Source organism: Anopheles bellator, chromosome 1, assembly GCF_943735745.2.
Source record: "Anopheles bellator chromosome 1, idAnoBellAS_SP24_06.2, whole genome shotgun sequence".
Classification (NCBI taxonomy): Eukaryota; Metazoa; Arthropoda; class Insecta; order Diptera; family Culicidae; genus Anopheles; species Anopheles bellator.
Window position 1 is genome coordinate 1,723,707 of NC_071285.1, and position 18,094 is coordinate 1,741,800.

The 18,094-nt window shown below is 51.7% G+C and overlaps 3 protein-coding genes across 3 annotated transcripts; 2 read left to right on the forward strand and 1 right to left on the reverse strand.

Moving 5' to 3' along the window:
* Positions 1-39: 39 nt before the first annotated feature.
* On the reverse strand, positions 40-4,555 carry LOC131216171 (proteoglycan 4-like). The gene is made up of 2 exons (XM_058210589.1): positions 4,258-4,555; positions 40-1,947 (listed from the first exon to the last, which is right to left on the reverse strand). Exons 1-2 carry the CDS (start codon positions 4,498-4,500, stop codon positions 181-183), a joined length of 2,010 nt encoding a protein of 669 aa, XP_058066572.1. The 5' UTR covers positions 4,501-4,555; the 3' UTR covers positions 40-180.
* A 3,909-nt stretch (positions 4,556-8,464) lies between these two features.
* On the forward strand, positions 8,465-13,393 carry LOC131212947 (sister chromatid cohesion protein PDS5 homolog B). The gene is made up of 7 exons (XM_058207047.1): positions 8,465-8,945; positions 9,008-11,348; positions 11,422-11,558; positions 11,622-11,698; positions 11,769-12,031; positions 12,095-12,370; positions 12,430-13,393. The coding sequence occupies exons 1-7, from the start codon at positions 8,479-8,481 to the stop codon at positions 12,709-12,711; spliced, it is 3,843 nt and encodes a 1,280-aa protein (XP_058063030.1). The 5' UTR covers positions 8,465-8,478; the 3' UTR covers positions 12,712-13,393.
* A 596-nt stretch (positions 13,394-13,989) lies between these two features.
* On the forward strand, positions 13,990-17,410 carry LOC131214973 (protein phyllopod). The gene is made up of 2 exons (XM_058209329.1): positions 13,990-14,756; positions 15,877-17,410. The coding sequence occupies exons 1-2, from the start codon at positions 14,451-14,453 to the stop codon at positions 16,822-16,824; spliced, it is 1,254 nt and encodes a 417-aa protein (XP_058065312.1). The 5' UTR covers positions 13,990-14,450; the 3' UTR covers positions 16,825-17,410.
* Positions 17,411-18,094: the final 684 nt, after the last annotated feature.

The window sequence follows — 18,094 nt, forward strand, 5'->3', positions numbered from 1 at the left end:
GGCAGCGAAAAGGATTTGTTTTTATATATTATGACTTTATATTTTGAATCACATCGAACGGAGCGTACTACACGTTGTACGATACATTTAAAAAAAAACGGAACTTTAAAAGCTACAGCTGCCTAGACCTAGTATTGCTTCCAACTCCAACGTTTTGCCCGCCCTAAAGTGTGCCGAAAATCAGTTCTTCGCGTTCACCACCTTCATCTCGCCAATGTCGATCTTGATGTCCTTCAGCGTGGCCAGAAAGGGATCCGCTGGGGCCGGGGACGTTACCGTCTTGGTAACGACCACCACGTCCGGATAGTTGTTCGGCGCTTTCGAAAGGTCCTTCGCGAACGACACGTATTGCTGCTGCCGGGGCGGATCCGCTTCCTGTTCGAGCTTCTCCAAATCGGTCAGTATGCGAAACACGGGCTTGCTGGCCCCGTCGGTCTTGCTGTCCGGGACGTCCGCGTCGAATCCTTGGCGCGAGTTGGTGCGCTTGACCGTAAAGTTTGGCCGCCCGTGCGAGATCAGCAGTTTGCGTGCCGTACCGGACGACGCGCTTCCGTCGTTCCAGCGGTTGAGCGGACTTTTCGTTTCCTTCGTTGCCTTCTCGAAAACGTTGGTGCGTTGTTCCTTGGCCGGTGGTGAGCCCGGTTTCGGGCCCCGCGGTGACGCTGGTGGTGGAGGGGAGGCGGCAGCGGCTGCCGTTAGAACCGGAACCGGTTCCAGCAGCGAGACCGGCAGCTTGGCGATCGGTTTCGCAGTTTCCAGTATGTCCGTGTGGCTCACGGAGCTGCCCGCCTTGGTCAGGGTGCGGATCTGCGAGGGTCTTATCGAGGCCGTGCCACTGCGGACCTGCGGTGAGAGTAGCTCCTTCGGAGTCGCCGGTGAAGACGTGCCACCGGTTGAGCTACCGGCACCGTTCGACGTTGTGTCGATGGTCAGTGGTTCCATTTGCTTCGCCAAGTTCGTCGAAGTCCTTGGACTGTCGGTAAAGCTACCGATCGAGACGACTACCGTTCGGCTGGGGGCAGGATTGGACGGAGGCGACACAGTCTTTGCGTACGGACCGCCGATGCGGGCTTGCGTTCTTGTGTCCTTAACCCGTGGCAGGGTATTTGAGTACGCATGGCCATTCGCTGGTTTGCTGAACGGGACCGGCGAAACATCCGGTGTCGTTCTGGGTGAAAGGGTCACCTTCTGGGAGGCAGCTCCATTGGCTTTGGGCAGTGTGCTGGATGCCGCTGCAACACCATTCGTGAACTTAACCGTGCTGCTGGTCACTGTCGCAGGAATGGTCTGGGTGGCCACAGCCCGCGGAGACCGCGGTGGAGTGTTCATACTTTGAACGGTCTGAGTCTTCACCGCTGGCCCGTTACTTTTGTCCGTTCCGTGGGTAATCTCAAGGCGGCTCGGATAAACGGTAGGTACAGTTTTGATCGCACTAGGAGCTACAGGCGCCGGCGCCGGCACTGGAACACTCTTCTTCCACGGCGTAGGGCTAAAGGTAATTGCCGTTGGCTTTCCATTCGAAAGGGGAGCCTTCGTCGGTTCGGCTACAGCCCCATTGGCTGCTGCCGGTGGCGTTGCAGGACCGTTCACTTTCTTTACCGCCACAGGACTTGGTTGGGTGTTTGCAAGGACCACCCCACGCTCCCGGTCGATCACGTCGACGATCGACTTCAGGGGATTCTCCACCCGGGGCGTACCGTTGACCGGTGAAACCGATGGTCCGCAGTTCACTTTGAGCTGCACTTCGCTGCGCGTAGCTTCGATTGCCCGTTCGATTTCTTCGTTTTTCGTTCCGTCTCCAGCCTCCATGTCCTGGAGTTTGATCTTTCGCTTCAGCGTGCTACGCAGTTCCGCCTGCAGGGCATCCTTCATCACGTCGATCGCCTTGTCGTCGCCCGGGGTCACCGGAGAATCGCACGATCCTTTGCCATTTTCATCCAGCACACCCTAAAACGAAGAACGGAAAAGGTTAGTAAATATCGATACAAATGGCTTCAGATAATAACCCCCCCATTAGTGTTAACGTTCAAGCGCCCAAGGTTGTGTGGTCTTTATTTGCTTCAATTACTTGTGTGGTTATTTAATTACTGTATGTTTATCCAGTTAGCGAGTAGGTACGTTAATTCTTCGCCAGAAACCACAGCGCACCCCGGAGGCTCCGGGTGTTATTGAAGAAAAAATAAATACCACACTCTGCGGTTAGAGGTGGTTCTCCGGACCGGGTGTGGCCACACCCGATGGGCAAAATGCAACCTCAACTGTGCAAGCAATGCATCACCACAGCAAACCGACACCCGCCACGCGTCACTTCAGCTCTGACAAGCGCCGGAACGATCGTCGTGATTCATGTTCCTTTAAATTTGTGCCGCGTTCGACGGTATAGTTTCACGGTAAAAATGACACTCCATTTTACGTTCTTTCTTAAGGGGGTGGCATCCCCGTGGCAAACGAAGGGGAAAAAAAAGCTTTATCGATTGTTCTCATTCGCCGATTATCGGGGCGACGGCCACTCTTGCCGTGCCGTGTGATAGGAATGGTGGAAAAATGTCGCAACATTCCTAGTTTTTTTTTGCGTCTACCACTTGCCGTGCCTTATCAGCGCCCGAGGCATTATCGATGGGAGGTGGGAGTCGAAGGAAGCAAGAATGCGTGCGTCATTCCAACCTTTAACCGACCAGCGGTGTCCGGGCCGGGGTTTCTTTTTTGCTGGTATCCTGTATTACTGAACATAAAATTTAAGACGGCCATTTGTTAAATCACGCATAAAGTTGTAAAACATTAAACGCGAAAACCTGTTGATGAAATCATCAACCATCGAAGCCATCAGTAGTAGATGATTGCGCGCCCATCTGGCGATCTTTCTATTGCTTTCGACAGCGATCATCGTCGGAAAATGTAGGTTAAGGAATGTATAATATGAACACCCCTAAATGGTTGCATAACAAATGTCTCTTTTTGACCGTACAGAAAGCATTGCAGCATTTTCGCAGCTCCCATTGTTTCTATCTCTAATTTCGAGATGAAAATTATAATTTGCGGCATCATCCGGGAGTTCGGGTGTCGTCAAACATTGTTGCCGGCTTTTCGAAACATCTCGACGGTGTCCCGGAAAAGACGGCCTAGCGCTCTCTTTCTTTTGCTCTCTCCCCCTGAACGTGGTGACCTCTGGCCGGCTTCCGGAACCGGAGTCTTTGTATTTTTGCAAACCCGGCCCAGACCGGCGCAACGTGACCCAGAATGGGCAAGGCAATACTTTGCATCCAATGGGCAAGATGGCAAGATCTGAGAGCGGAGTTTCCGACAGCGACATTCCCATGCCGGGGGGGGGGGAGGGCCGCCTGTTCCCACGAGCTTCATCCCATTGTTCATCCCGGTGGCGGCACTGGGAGCCGAAAGGTGGGCACTCCCCGTACTAAAAGTGGCCGGCGGCCACTAATTGTGCTAAGTAGCACTCTAATCAGCAGCACAAACGCGCCCGTTTTCTCCCACCGATTGCTGGCTTTCCAGTGTAATTGATGCCTAAAAATCCCTGGTCAGCTGAGGCTGAGGGGTGGAAAATATGAGGCAGGCAACCTCGGTCAGCACGGTCCATCTGGCGGTCCCAGCACCCAATATTATCGAAGCCTTATCGAACGTTTCTCCATCTTTATCAATAATTCGATAACGGACTCCCGCCCTACCACGTCGAGAGCCCGTGGAGTTTGGCTTTGGCCATAAAACGGCTTCAAGGCTACACGGGTCCCGGGGAAGGCGCTCGAACCATCTCAATTATCTCAGCTGGATAAACACAACGTTGCCGGGCCTAAACAGCCACTAACACCCAAAGGTTGACGTCAGCGGTTTGGAAGGCGAGGAAGGTTAGCTTACTTGCGGTCGGAGCTTATTTGCATCTCGGAAGCGCATCTCGCGGCTAGAGCGGCAAAACCGGATCGTGCCAACAAGGTACGTACGTGTTTATGAGAGGTAGCTCGTCGGTGATACTGATTACAGTCCAAAAGTGAGTCGCTTCACTGGTTTCGAGTGCAATCCTCGAGAAATCCTTACACCCTGCTTATGGCTACCGACTGCTGGCGATCGGTATCAGTTGGCTCCAATAAAAAATTAAAGAGCCGCCCCGTCTGTTAACACGTGTGCCCTATAAAAACCCCGAGGCGGCCGCCTTGAAGTCGTTTGTCGGCTTATAAAAAGGTTGCATTGGGTGCAACAAAATAATGGGCAAAAAACAAACCGATCGCGTCTACCGGCGGGTGATCTTACGTTCGATCGTTGGATGAAGCCCGGTGTGCTGCGATCGTTCGTTTTCGTCGGCTTCAGGTTGATCCCGGAACGGATGGCGGCCATCAGCTGGTCGTTGAAATCCGACTGGTCGCCCGCCACCGGCGGAGTTCCATTCTGGTGCCTCGTTGGCGACGGTGAAGCGGCTCCGCTCGATGGCCCCACGGAAGTGGTGTGCCCCGGAGTGGGTGGCGGTGGTGGTGGCGGTGGAGTGGTCGGAGTCATTGTTTGTCACGCCAATTAGATGCAAATCACGCACCGATTCGAAGGACTTCCCTCGGTCACACAGTCCCTATCCTTTTCAACACGGGCACAGGTACACGGCGCGAATGGGTTCACTCCATGCGTTCGCACGTTAACACCGGGACAGGTCGAGCTCACGACTGACCGTGGGCGTACTTTCCCGGCCCGACCCGTCAACGGAACCCGATAACGGTTCGCGGGATTCGGTTCGCATTAAGATAGGGCCGAGATACCTTTTATCATTCGCGCGCCCCGGTGCTCGATTTTCGATTTCGACGCAGAAACGGCGTCCCCGGTCACCGGGCCCCCCCTCTGTTGTTCCCTGTTTTAAAGCACCAGTCGACAAGCGAGAGCTATCTTAAAATGCCGTGTTTTTGTACGCCGATTGGAACGACGCGCTTCGAAAGTGGTTTGCGAGAGAGAGCCACCACTTAAACTGTTTTGAAACACAAATCAGCGAAAGTCCGAAAGGCCCAAAAACACACCACCGCCGTCACGGCCCCGTATCGGCGCGCGCCCGCAGGTTAATGGGTTCGGGTTTATTGGGTTACTTTCTTATCCAGTTATTAAAACACCAAACTCCACGGAATCTCGTGTTGCCGTTGCGCGAGAAGTAGTAGCGCTCGCGCGCGCTGCGCTATCCGAGATTGCTACGAACCGGTCACGGTGACTGCCGAGTTGTGTCTGAGGTTCGCCTGCGTAGTAAGACCTGCGGATCACCAGCTTGAACACTGGAGTCGCGAGTGAGTAAACAGCCTTTGCGCGAACCGCTGCCCCTCTCACGCACGGTTATGCCGGACCACGGGGTCCCCGTAACGGATGACCCTGGGTGCCTTACCGCACCCCACCAACAAGATTCCCGCAAATCAAGCACGTGGTGATTCATCATCACCACGTCTGTTTGGTGAATATTGTTTCCGTTGGCGGTTCCACGATGGCCAAGTGTTCTGGTGCATTTGCTCATCCGTTCGGCCGGTCCGCACAATTGGGTGCATTCAAACGTTCTCATGGTGCCAAAGAATGGTTCTTCAACGACTCTCTACAATGGCTTCATTTCTATCTATTAAAGCCATCTCGAAAAGACGACGGAAATTCGGAACCCTTTCCTGTCCGCTGATCGGCTCGGGGCCACTCGAGTGGGTATCGTTCATCGGGTATGATTCAACCGGGCGCGATCGCTTCGAGCTGCGTCTCGAACTCAACACTGATAGCACTTCCCGCTGACCATAGCAGAACGCGACGATTGATGAATATTTTACCAGTGAGTCCGTCTGTGAGTCAATGGCTATTAATCATCAGTACGATCGGCGACGATCGTTCAACACACGTTGCTTTCCGGTTCCGGCGACAAAGCACGAAGCACGGTCCCTGACGTGCCCTTCGATGGTAAAGTAATGCCGTCTACCCTGTACGACCCGCCGATAGGACGGAGATTACCTGTGTTACCTTGTCGTTCGCTAAGACATTTGCTAGACAATCGTGGAAAATGGCGCCTGCATCGACTGACTACACATTTGTAGATAATAGAAACAATCGCCCATCCTGGGGTAGCCATTTCTAAGAAGAGAACAGATCCGCAGATGATAAGAACGCAATCATCGTCGATACCTCCCTATCAGTAAATGCAGCTATTTTTGGTATTAAAATCCAATTAATGTCCTTCCTGAACAGCATAGAAACATCAAATGTTGGCCATTTAATGGTCATAGAGACCCGCCAAAATGGTGACCTTTCGACAAACCCAATCCGCGTCCCGGACGGACTAAATGGTGTCCCGCTCAGCATGTGACTCAGCACGCACAGGTGGATCGGAACGATTTCTGGTTACGCGTTTAGTTTTGTTTTTTTCTTTCTTTTCGGTTACTTTTATCGGCATTGGAACGAACGTAAGACTTCGGGCTGAAAAAGAAACCAAATCCATCACCGAACGGGGGGGGCTGATTGGCGAAATATCCGTGAGTCAGCGAATGTGGAGACGCGATCGCAAAGTATGAGAAAAAATCGACCACGCAACATTGGCCAGGGGGAAGAAACAAACAACCCATTCGAAACGCAGATGAAGATCAGCATACGTCGTCGGGCTTACTTCTGGCAGCTTCGATGGTTCGTGAAATGGAAACAGCTGAGTACCATACGGCTTTGTCTTGCTAACTGTACTTATTCTACTTTGGATACCACCGATAATTGAATGGACGGCTGTGAGCATAAATCATCCATCCCGACGTCCCGCGCAGTCAGTCGGAAACCACCCGACACGGCGTTGTGTCGATTTATTGCACTGTTTTGGCGATATGATTCATCATCACCACGAGACACAGTGATAAGATAACTTGCCCGAATTAGTATTATCAGTACGAAAGCTTCTCACCGTATTCCGATCGATCGAAGAAAGTTTGCACATCGAAACGGGGGCGTTCCAGATCCGGAGCGGTCAGTTACGGTTCACAGCTCTATTTCCGATCACCGATGGCTTCGGCGGCTTCCACTTCCGACCGTCTACCCACACCGCCACCACCAGCCCCCCCTGTGGTTCCGGCAGCACCACCACAACCCCCGGCCGGAAGTGGCTTTTGCCCAGGTGCTCCGAAACGTGTGGTGAAAATCGCCCACCTGGGCAGTGTTCCGGCAGAGGACGCCAACGATCAGCTTTTGGCCGAAATCCGTACCGGCGTGAGCCTGAAACCGACCAAAACCAAAGACCGCAGCTCGGCCGTGATACGGCGAAGAGGAAACTTCAAGTAGAATAGAGTGCACTCCGTAACGGATCAACGATGGAGATAATTCAAAAATTCAAACAACACGTGATGCGACTACGATCTACGATCTGAAATATGAGTAAACTAAACAAGCAAACGGTTAAACAGAACCACTTTCACTTTCTGTGTTCATCATTTTGAAAGAAATTTTTGTTTACGCAATTTTAAAGTACCCGAACAATTGTTCGTGTTTGGCAGATTGAATTTTTCAATTTTTTGAATTTTTTTTGAGTGAACTTCGTGTTCGCGTTTGAGTTCCGTAATAGGGAAGGCAAAAACAGAGACTGGGAACGCAACCAGAAAATGGGAACGTAGAAACATAGAAACATGGAAACATAGAAACGGAGGAACCGAAATTGGCAGTTGTCAGAGAAAAGAGTTATTTCACAAACAAAATTCAAGCTTGTGGTTTTTAAGATCCGGAAAGGAAGAGTTGCTCGCAGCCCAATCTTTTTCAGGCTCATTACAAAAGGTGTTACAATACAGTTCGCTAAATTGTATTGTATTTATATTTCTATGTTCCTCCTGTCAGCGAAAAGCTTTCTCGCTTTCGCCGGCCCATCCGCAAAAGGGGACTCACTCACACATTGCTGCGGCCGCAGCGAAAGGAAGCCAAAACGGCAATTCGTCGCAACGGTGAGCGGTACGAGTTCGAGCAAAGATCCGCAAAATTTAACCCACAAAGATTCCGCAGCAAACGCCAGACCATTTTCGAAGAACTATTTTGCGCACAAAGTGTCCGGTGCGGACAGAAAATCTCCGGCACAAGTGGCCAGAAACGGAGTGGTGCTGCAACGCGCGCGAGCCGTGTATATGTGTGTGTCTATCTATTGAATTTTCGTTGTGCATTCCGTGGTGCCGTGCTATTGTTTTGGAGTGGCCCCTTGGATAACACACACGGCAGAAAAGGACACGGCCTCGTTTGTTGGGGGCCGACAGAGTGAGAACGAGAGAAAAGCGAAGAAAGAACTCATTTGTTAGTATCTGTTGTTTTGCCAAATCGTGTTTCGTATTCGTTTTTGTTTGAAGACAGAAACGGGGATTCAGAATCGAACCCTTGGCGTCCAACAGTGTGATGGTGCACAGTGTCTAACAGGCGATTCCGATTGTTGCCGGAACAACGGACCACCATAGAGACATTCAAAGCGAGCCCCAAACCGACACCCTGCTCTCGGGAAGTAAACAAAACTTGCCACACACGACCATGGCCGACATCACATACCCGGCTGGTTGCCGGCCCATCAACGAGGAGCTCGGTCAGGACGAGTTGATCCGGCGCCTTAAAACGCTCACGCACACGCTGCAGGCGATGGGCCAGGACGAGGGCATGTACACGCACTACATTCCGCTTGCCGTTCACCTGGCGGACGAATTCTTTCTCCAGCACCCATCGCGCGACGTGCAGCTCCTGATAGCGTGCTGTATCGCCGACGTGCTGCGGGTGTACGCCCCGGAAGCACCGTACAAGGATCAGGACCAGATCAAGGGCATCTTTATGTTTCTGATCCGCCAGCTGAGCGGGTTGCGCGACCCGAAGGATCCCGCCTTCAAGCGGTACTTCTATCTACTGGAGAATTTGGCCTACGTCAAGTCGTTCAACATGTGCTTCGAACTCGAGGACTGCCAGGAGGTGTTCTGCACGCTGTTTAGTCTAATGTTCAAGATTGTCAAGTAAGCGGAAACCCGCCCGCCCCATTACGGACGTATTTTACCCACCATTTCCCCCTTTCCAGCGACGAGCACAGCCCGAAAGTGAAATCGTTTATGCAGGACGTCCTGGCGCCCCTGATCACCGAGTCCGACTCGGTGTCGTACGATCTGCTCGATCTGCTGTACATCAACATCGTCGAACCGTTCAAGACGCAAAAGCGGAACGCGTACGAACTCGCCAAGGAACTGATCGTCAAGACGTCCGACACGCTCGAAGTGTACACGCAGGCCTTCTTCAACCAAATTCTCATCCTGGACAAGTACGAGAAAAACTACCAGATTATGCCGAAAATTTATGACGTCATCTACGAGCTCAACGTGATCGCTCCGGGCATCCTGCTGTCGGTGCTGCCTCAGCTTGAGTGTAAACTGAAATCGTCCCAAGAATCGGAACGCCTGCGAGCGGTCTCGATGCTTGCGCGGATGTTCTCCGAACGCGGCTCGACGCTGGCCAAGCAGTACGGTCCACTGTGGCGCCAGTTTCTAGGCCGGTTCTACGATATAGCCGTGCTGATCCGGATCAAGTGTGTCCAGAGCACGATGCACTTTCTGCTCAACCATGCGCACCTGCGCAAGGACATCATCGACATACTGCGCAACCGGCAGCACGATTCGGACGAGACCGTGCGCTACGAGGTGGTCATGGCGATCGTCGAGACGGCCAAGCGTGACTTTCAGATCGTGTCGGAGTCGGAGGATCTGCTCGAGTTCGTTAAGGAGCGTACGCTGGACAAAAAGTACAAGATCCGCAAGGAAGCCATGAACGGACTGGCACTGATCTACAAGAAGTACCTCAGCGATACGAACGTGCCGGAGGCGACGAAGAAGGCAGTCAACTGGATCAAAGACAAGATCCTGCACGGCTATTACATGACCGGGATCGAGGATCGGCTGCTAGTGGAGCGGCTGCTCATTACCTGCCTCGTACCGTACCAGCTGCCGGCGGAAGTGCGCATGAAGAAGCTCTACCAGCTGCTCGGTACGATCGACGATAATGCCACGAAAGCGTTCATCGAGCTGCAGAAAAATCAGCTCAAAGTACGGCGTAGTGTCGCGGACTGGATCAAGCTGCACCGTATCAAGGAGATAGGGACCGCACTGCAGAAAGAGATGAACGTCAAATGTTCAAACATCGCCAAGCAGCTTCCCGATCCGGTGAAGGCGCAAGAGTTTCTGCTCAAATTTTCGGCCCAAATGCGCAAAGATCCGAAGCTACTCGCCGAAATGGAGACGATTCTGAAGCGGGACGTGTCGTGCAAGGAGTGCGCCGATACGATGGCGATCGTGCTGAAGAAGCTCGGCCAACCGATCCTCACCAACACGTACTACAACACGGTCAAGATGCTGCTAGAGCGCATCGCCTCGGTAATGGTAGACAAGCAGTCAATCGGTGTGCTGATCACGTTGATCCAGGCTTGCATGAACGGTGGAACGGAGGTCATCGAAGAGGTCACCCTACCGACGGATTCTGCCGGAGAGCGGGGCCTCAAGCTGCTCACCGTGCTGGCTTACGTCTTTTCGGCGCACTTTCAGCACGAAGAAATCCTTCGCCACATGATCGGGCTGTTGAGTTTCGACGAACCGTACGTTGCCCCGTACATACTGAAGGCCTTCACGTACCTCGGACGCTACAAACCCCTGATCGATTCTCATCCAGCCGTGCTGCGCGAGCTGGGTCCACTCTGCCGCGAGTTTGCGATCGTCGGAACGCCCAAGCAAGCGAAACACGCCATTCGCTGTATGTTTGTCAACACACAATCATCAACCGCTGGTGGCTTGGCGGCGGCAATTTCCAGTGACGGTGGTGCTGCAGGTGGCTCGGGGCCAGGTGGTTCCGATCCTTCAGCGATCGACATTTTTCCCGAGATCGTCGAAAGCCTGAAGGTAACACTGCACCCGCAAAGTGAGCACTACCGGACGGCAATCGTGACGCTCGGTCACATTGCGTACAATTTGCCGGAAAAATTCCACGTCCAGATAAAGAACATTATTTCGCGCAAGATCGTGAAGGAACTGCTGGTGAAGGAGACAGCCGACGGTCGGGTCGGGGTACCGGCGAAGGAGTGGTGCGACGAAGAGGAGCTGCCCGAAGAAACGCGCTGCAAGGTGGAGGGCCTAAAGACCATGGCCCGGTGGTTGCTGGGGCTGAAGAAGGACGTGCTGTCGGCGCAGAAAACGTTCCGCATGCTGAATGCGTTCATCAGCAAGAAGGGTGATCTGCTGGAGCAGGGTGGAGCCCTGTCGGCAGCGGAAAAGTCCTGGCTTCGGCTGAGCGCCGGTAAAGCGATGCTTAAAATCTGCGAACAGAAGGGCGTCGGTGATCAGTTCATTGCCGATCAGTTTTACAATCTATCGCAGCTTATGGTGAGTCCCTGGGGGGGGTTGCAGGAACTTGTGGGTCCTGGATTCAAATGACCCAAACGAATGTCTATTCCAGACTGATACGGTACCGGAAGTACGCGACACTTTCGTAAAGAAGCTGCACAAAGGTCTCAACAAGGGCGTCCCGCACAAGTGCCTGCCGCTTGATTTCATGGGCTATTACGCTCTCGGTGGTCGGGAAACGGATCGGAGGTAGGAACTGTGAGACAGCTTACTTTTTTGGGGCTCTAGTGATAACACTCGATGTTTCCGTAGTTTGCTGCAACAAATAAAATCAAACATCGAAACGGACGTAAACCGACGGCGCGAATACGTGAAAACGTTCGCCACAGGTAAGGGGTCGTAGGAAATGCTTTCAGCAGATGGCGCGAACTAATCCGGTACATTCTCTCAACATTCCAGTGGAACGAGCCATGAGCCAACTGCCGCACATCCTGCCCGATTACATGCTGGTGTTTGCAGTAACCGTTCTGACGCACGACCCACAATTTACGCGCCCTTCCGACCCGGCTCAGCTACGTCAGATCGAACGCTGTCTGTGGCTCGTCCTTGAGCCACTGGTCACCAACAAGGAATTCTTCTGCCTTGGCTTCTACAAAAACCTGATCGAGCGTATGAAACACCACAAGGACGCCATGAAGCCGGATGATGAAGAAACGAATCATGTAAGAGCACGGAGCACGCCACGGTTCCTGTTCCGTTTTATTTCAACAATTCGTTTTTTGCAGAAACTCTGGGCCATTTGTGATATAGCGACAGGGCTTATACTCACCCGGCTCACTTCGTACGATATGCGCGAGTTCCCGGTGGAAGCTCGCATTCCTTCGATGTACTTTCAGCCACAGGCGGAAGACTTTCAAAACACACGCCAGTACATTCCAGATGACATGTATTGCCTGACAAACGACATCGGCAGTATGTCTGTGGTGTTTGTCGGCTCATCAAAGTCCAAAACCTCACCCACTATCTCTGGAGTTTCGCTTCCCGGAAGCACGACGCTGAACGTAAGTAGAAGTAGACTATATGACTATATGTTTCGATAACCCAAAATTCTCCTTTGTAGGACCGCAAGCAGCTTCTAGCGAAAAATACTCGTATCCCGCAACTGCAAAACGACGGCAGCGACGCTAACAATGACGGGGAAGACAAGAACGGTACCACGAGTAGACGTTCGCGCAGTGGTACCGGAACACGTCCTGCTGCAACGGATGCGGACGACGATGAAGGCGATGAAGAGCAATCGGGCCACCGTGAAGAGGACGATGAGGATGACGACGAAGAAGAGGCAGTGGCGGGACCCCCACCGGCAAAGCGAGCGCACAAAACGGCCGACGATAGTGCCTAAGATGGGTGCACTCATGCGGAGCACCAAACTACTGTATGCTCATGAACGTAAAATACGGGACACGGCGGACACATATTATATTGTGTTCGGCATTCGGCGATCTTTTCCTTTTCTAAGTTATTTGCATATTATATCACGAATGAGATGAGCTAGACGGAAAGAAGTTGCTTTAAGTCGCCAGCATTTCTCCACACCGGGGATTCAGAAGAAAGCATGGGGCGATACCGTGCAGCAACTCGACGACATTAGCGTTTCGATAGGTAGTAGCGTGTTTTAACATATAGGACGGCTTGAGTGGAACGTATCAGTTATAAGGAGTACTACGTGGAGGCATAGTAAGAGCTTCATTATGAAAACAGTAAACACAGAGAGCGCAGCGTTATGCTGTTCCGTGTTCCGTTCCGTGCTTTGTGAGTCCATCGTACTGCAGAACTGCTACGGAGGTGTACGCGCGATTAGTATTTGTATCGAGCACCTCCATTCCGGGTGTCCGGCTTTTGAGTGGGCCCGACGCCGGAACCGCTCAGCCGTGGAACATGTACAGTTTAGAAGAGACCGGAACATTCTCGATGAGAAAGTAGCGTGACTGAAGATAAGTTACGAAAATCAAAGCTAAGAAATCGTGAAGAATCTACTACAACATAAACCTTACCCCACACATAAGCACTTTCTGTCTTCGATTTGTTTTTATTTAGTGATTCAGATTCAGACGATGCCCGAAAGTGCTACATAAAAGTGAAGTACTCTGAATATTTACGTAAAAAGTGCATCTTTTTATTTAATTTTAAACAACGGCTGCGAAGACATCGATGGGGCTTTTCAAAAGGCCAACGATTTCGCGCCACAATCGATTCCTTGCTCTCTCTCTTTCCCGGTGCCTCTCTCTTTCTAGCGCAGTCGCTTTGTCTCGGTCGCACTGCAGCGTTCGATCGGCGCATTGTTCCACTATTTCTATTTATTAACGCTGTTCGTTCCCGAGAATGAAACGCAGTTCCGCCGAAGGAAACTATCGTCTGACATCTGCCCCTGTCTGCGCGCGTGTATACGAGTGTGTTGATGTATGTGTGCACGCATACGAGAGCATCCCTACGCACATTGGCACACGTGCGCGCGTTCTGTGGTGGTGGCGAAGAAGCGCACCGCAAGGACGGGAAAACATCTGCTGCGCCTACCTGCTTTCAGTTTTTTAGTCCGCTTTTAACACTGTCGCCGTCCGGAGTTCACGCGGTGGCGCGCCTTTCTCCGTGCACCGTTGGAGGAGGATTTGACACCGTGGCCAGGACATCGTACGGATACACGGTGGTCGGAAGAGTATTTTTCGCCTTCAAAAGTGGGTGGTGGTGCAACGCCTGCTAAGGGCCATACCAAAGAACTTCCTCTACTTCCTGCTCAGCTCCCGTTTTAGTGAGCGAGGTGGTTCCGCACCTTCGTGAGTGACTCCTTTAGTGCGTTTGTATCTGTGTGGTGTATGTGAATCTCACAGTTTATGCAAAAGTCTGTACGTGCGCACGAGCAACGCGACAACGTGATCGAATCGAACCAACGGTAGCGGACACCGAAACGGTTCAATAATCTTTTCCATCGCAGCACCCAGAAGGCGCGCTGCCGATATAGCAAAGTTTATCCTCCACCCGGTAAAGGACGCGTGAGAATTTAATCCAATTTAAGTTCTCAGTTCGCCGCCCTCAAAATCGACCGAAACCAGGTGTTGAGATTCGTGGAGGAACGCAGCGGCCACGATGAGTAGTGCTTCCTCGTCAACTGCGGGAAGCAACGCAGGCGGAGCACCGGCCGCTGCCAATGGGCAACCGGGTGCAGCGGACGGAAGTGCCGGAAGCGATGGAAGTGGCAATGTCGAGCAACCTGGCTCGTCGGCCACGCAGCAACGTAGCGCCAACACCACAGGAAGCGGACCAGGCACGGTACGCCGGAAGGCGAACGTGTGTCTCATCTGCGGTATCTACACCAATCTGTCGCTCAACATCTTCGAGCCACGGAACGGGCCCAACATTATCGATGTCATCTACGAGAAGTACAAATTTCGGGTAAGCTCCTCCGCCAGCACCCCGCACGGGCAGCTTGGATAAATAGACCTAGCGTTCCTCCGTGTGCTTCAAAACAGATTCCTTTACAACAAACTCCTCGGAAGTCTCCGATTGCGGTGCGACGGAAACCGTAAACGGGCCGCGAGGATTGCTCCGTTTATTGCCCCGAATTATCGATTTTCTTTCCGACGGCGTTCGCCCTCTTTACTGTCCCCGTGTGACGGAGGATGTCCATTTGGGAGGAACTTGGGAGTACCCTAGCGAGAGAGAAAGAGAGATAGAGCGGTGGGCCACGGTGTAACAGTCCAGCATTGGGTGTGTAGGACTCCTTCGCATTTCCGCCCTACCCGGCCATCCGTTCGACCTGCGCCTGCGTTTGTATGGGTACCACGTGAGTGCGAGCGGTCCGTCCGTGTGGGGCCTTTGCTCCCACGCGCCTGCTCTCTACCTTTTCGGGTCACTTCGACGGAGGGACGAAACCGTACACATTTATGGTTTATGTCATACGAGATTGGGCAAACGGACCAACGTGTACCGATGGTTGAACGGTTAGTTTTTGGTTGTGTTCGTGTTCGAGAACAATGGTGTGTGCAATGTGTGCGCCACACAATCCACAGCTGGCTTTTCCCGCCCTCGGCCATAAATCGCTGACGAACCGCGCTAGGCTTTCTCCGGTCGAAAACACGCGGATCACTGAACCCGTCGATTTATGTAACGCCAAGAATCCTTACCAGTGTGCTGTCATTTCTTTTTTGTTTTACACAAACCATCTAATTTAAAGGATTCTTGCTGAATCATTTAATACGGAAGATGAACGCACGGCGATGTAACCGGTCGGCAAGTAGTACTGCTTTCAAGCACTCGAAACAACCTGAACATGTGATTTTAAATGTAATTACTTTACTTCACGAAACAACATTTGGTCAATTATTTTGTCGATCCAAACATGTGGCGATTGTCGGGCACCAATCATAGACTGCTAAGATGCAACTCTTTGCGAAGAGTCATATTGAGCCAGCCAGGACTTTCGTATTCACTACTCTTCTGGAACGTTTGTTTTCATGTCCTTTTAAAAATCTATTCTAAAACGTTTTCCGTTCTCGCTTCCACTCCCCCACAGGCCGAACGAGGTGATAACGCGGACAAACACATCTGCTTCAGCTGCAACAACTGGCTGATCAATTGGTACTCGCTGCAGAATGCGTCCGGCTCCCGGACGTACGAGCCGGCCCCATCGACCAGCCGCTCGTCGGACAGCAGCAACAATCGGCACAGTCACAAGCGAACAAGACATTCCCGGGGGGGTGGCGGAGGAGTTGACAAGGAAAACCAGCGGCAACCCGATCTCAGCCTGCGGTCGGCTGCTGCCACCATAGTGGAACAGCACGACCAAGTCTCCTCGACGACAGTGCCCACCGGTGGCGGGGATAAGGAACCGGATGTGCTTATCGTAACAAAAGTACAGCCACCCAATACCAAACGGATGCGCCATGTTGGGTCCTACAAGCGTTTGGTGGCCCTGAAAGAAAGCAACAGCCAAGTGCTTCCACTGGCCAGTGCCGGCATGCGACGGGCCGCTCAGCCACCGGCTGAAGATGTGGCGGAAGTGACAAGCACCACCAGCCCCACAGCCGACCCGTGTACGGTGATACGCAGGGTGTTCGAGGGCCAGCTAATCCGGATGCTGCAAGGGCAGGGTACGAGCGTTACCCGAGAAGTTGTCCCACTTCCTAAAGGGAGCCAATCTCAACCACAAGCCCCGCCTGCCTCCGTGCCGTGCGTTGCCGGCAGTCCCCATATCCCGACCGGTGGTGTGGATGTGAACGGGAATGCCAGGGATGATCCGGATGCCACAAACATTGACATCGTTTTAAGCTTCAATTCTACCATCTCCGAGGTGATGAACGTGGTGCCATCGTTGAAAGCGCTTCAACCAAACTCCTCTCCCGTTGATAATGACGTGGATAACGAAGTTGCGGTTCGATCTTTGCTGAGCGACCGTCGTAAGAAATACGTAGGGCTCACGGTGTCGGTCGTACGCGAGCAAAGTGGTTCCACCGGCCAGTAGCAGTACCCAGCGACCAGCCATCGTACGCCCGATGCTGCCGGTTTCAGGCCAATTTTGTCATCCGAAAATCCCCAAGCATCGGGAGAACGCTTTTGAACGTGTCAATATCGTGAGGAATCATCGTTAGTTGTTTAGCAAAATCAATCATGTCCCAATTATTCCTCGTGGTGAGGATAATCAATATCGTTGCCCAACGTATCGCTTTAGCGTGGGTTGGAGTGGAGTTTTAGTGTAAAGCATGGCAATTGTTACAACTATTATATAGGGGAGAGAACTATAGAACTACCCAGTACAGGGTCGCAATGTTTATTATGTGTCCAACAAGGCTCCCTGAAAGCCCAGATTCGGTTCTGCAGATTATGGTTGATAGCCATAAATCGGCGTCGTTTGATTTTTATTCATTTCCACTTCGTTCATCTCCATCTTTCCTCCATCCGGTATGTGTTATGTTTTTTGCGAATTTATGTTTTCGCTTGAGCTTTTAGAATATTTCGATCTCAATTCGATTCCACTTACTAAAGACGCTAATAAATTAATGAAACGTATATGAATAGCCGTATTTACTTTATATGAAATCCCGACGCACGAAGGGAAAAACATGTCGAAATTATGTGAACATGTTACGTGACAAAGAAATCGAGGGAATTACGTTTTTGTATTCAAACCATAATAGTAATCGTAACTGTGCAAATTATGCTGAAAAATTAACAAATGTCGAACAGTAGATAATAAATGAATCAAAAAGATTTGAAATATGCCCATTTATTTGGCCACACATAACTTTGTCGCCCATGGCGTTAACCGCACAATCTTAGGAAACCGAGAAGCAGCATTCCTTCGTCTAAGTAGCCAGTGTGACGATGTAACGCCTCAATTGCGTTTCGGTTGGTTCGAAGAGTGGACGACCATTTCATTCGTCCGGAGCAAACATTTTACTAGACAAACAGAAAACGCATAAAAATAGCGAAACTAAAATATAAACTCCCGTGCGAAAATTTTACAGCGCGATGTAAGGTTGTGAAAGACCATTTGCCGTTTTACGTGTGTTGATTGTCGTGCTTCAAATGAACGAGAGCTGCTTCACGAAAATTGCGTTCAACGGTGAACAGTGTTACGACGAACTAATGGAAAAAACATCGCATGGGAAACACTGAGAGGTAACAAATTCCTATTCCCTTACTTTGCATGTACATATCTGTCCGAAGGGAATCCGGCCGAAAGTGTAGAAGCGCAGGAGCGTTTCGCTGCTGCAAGACGAATTTCCTATTTT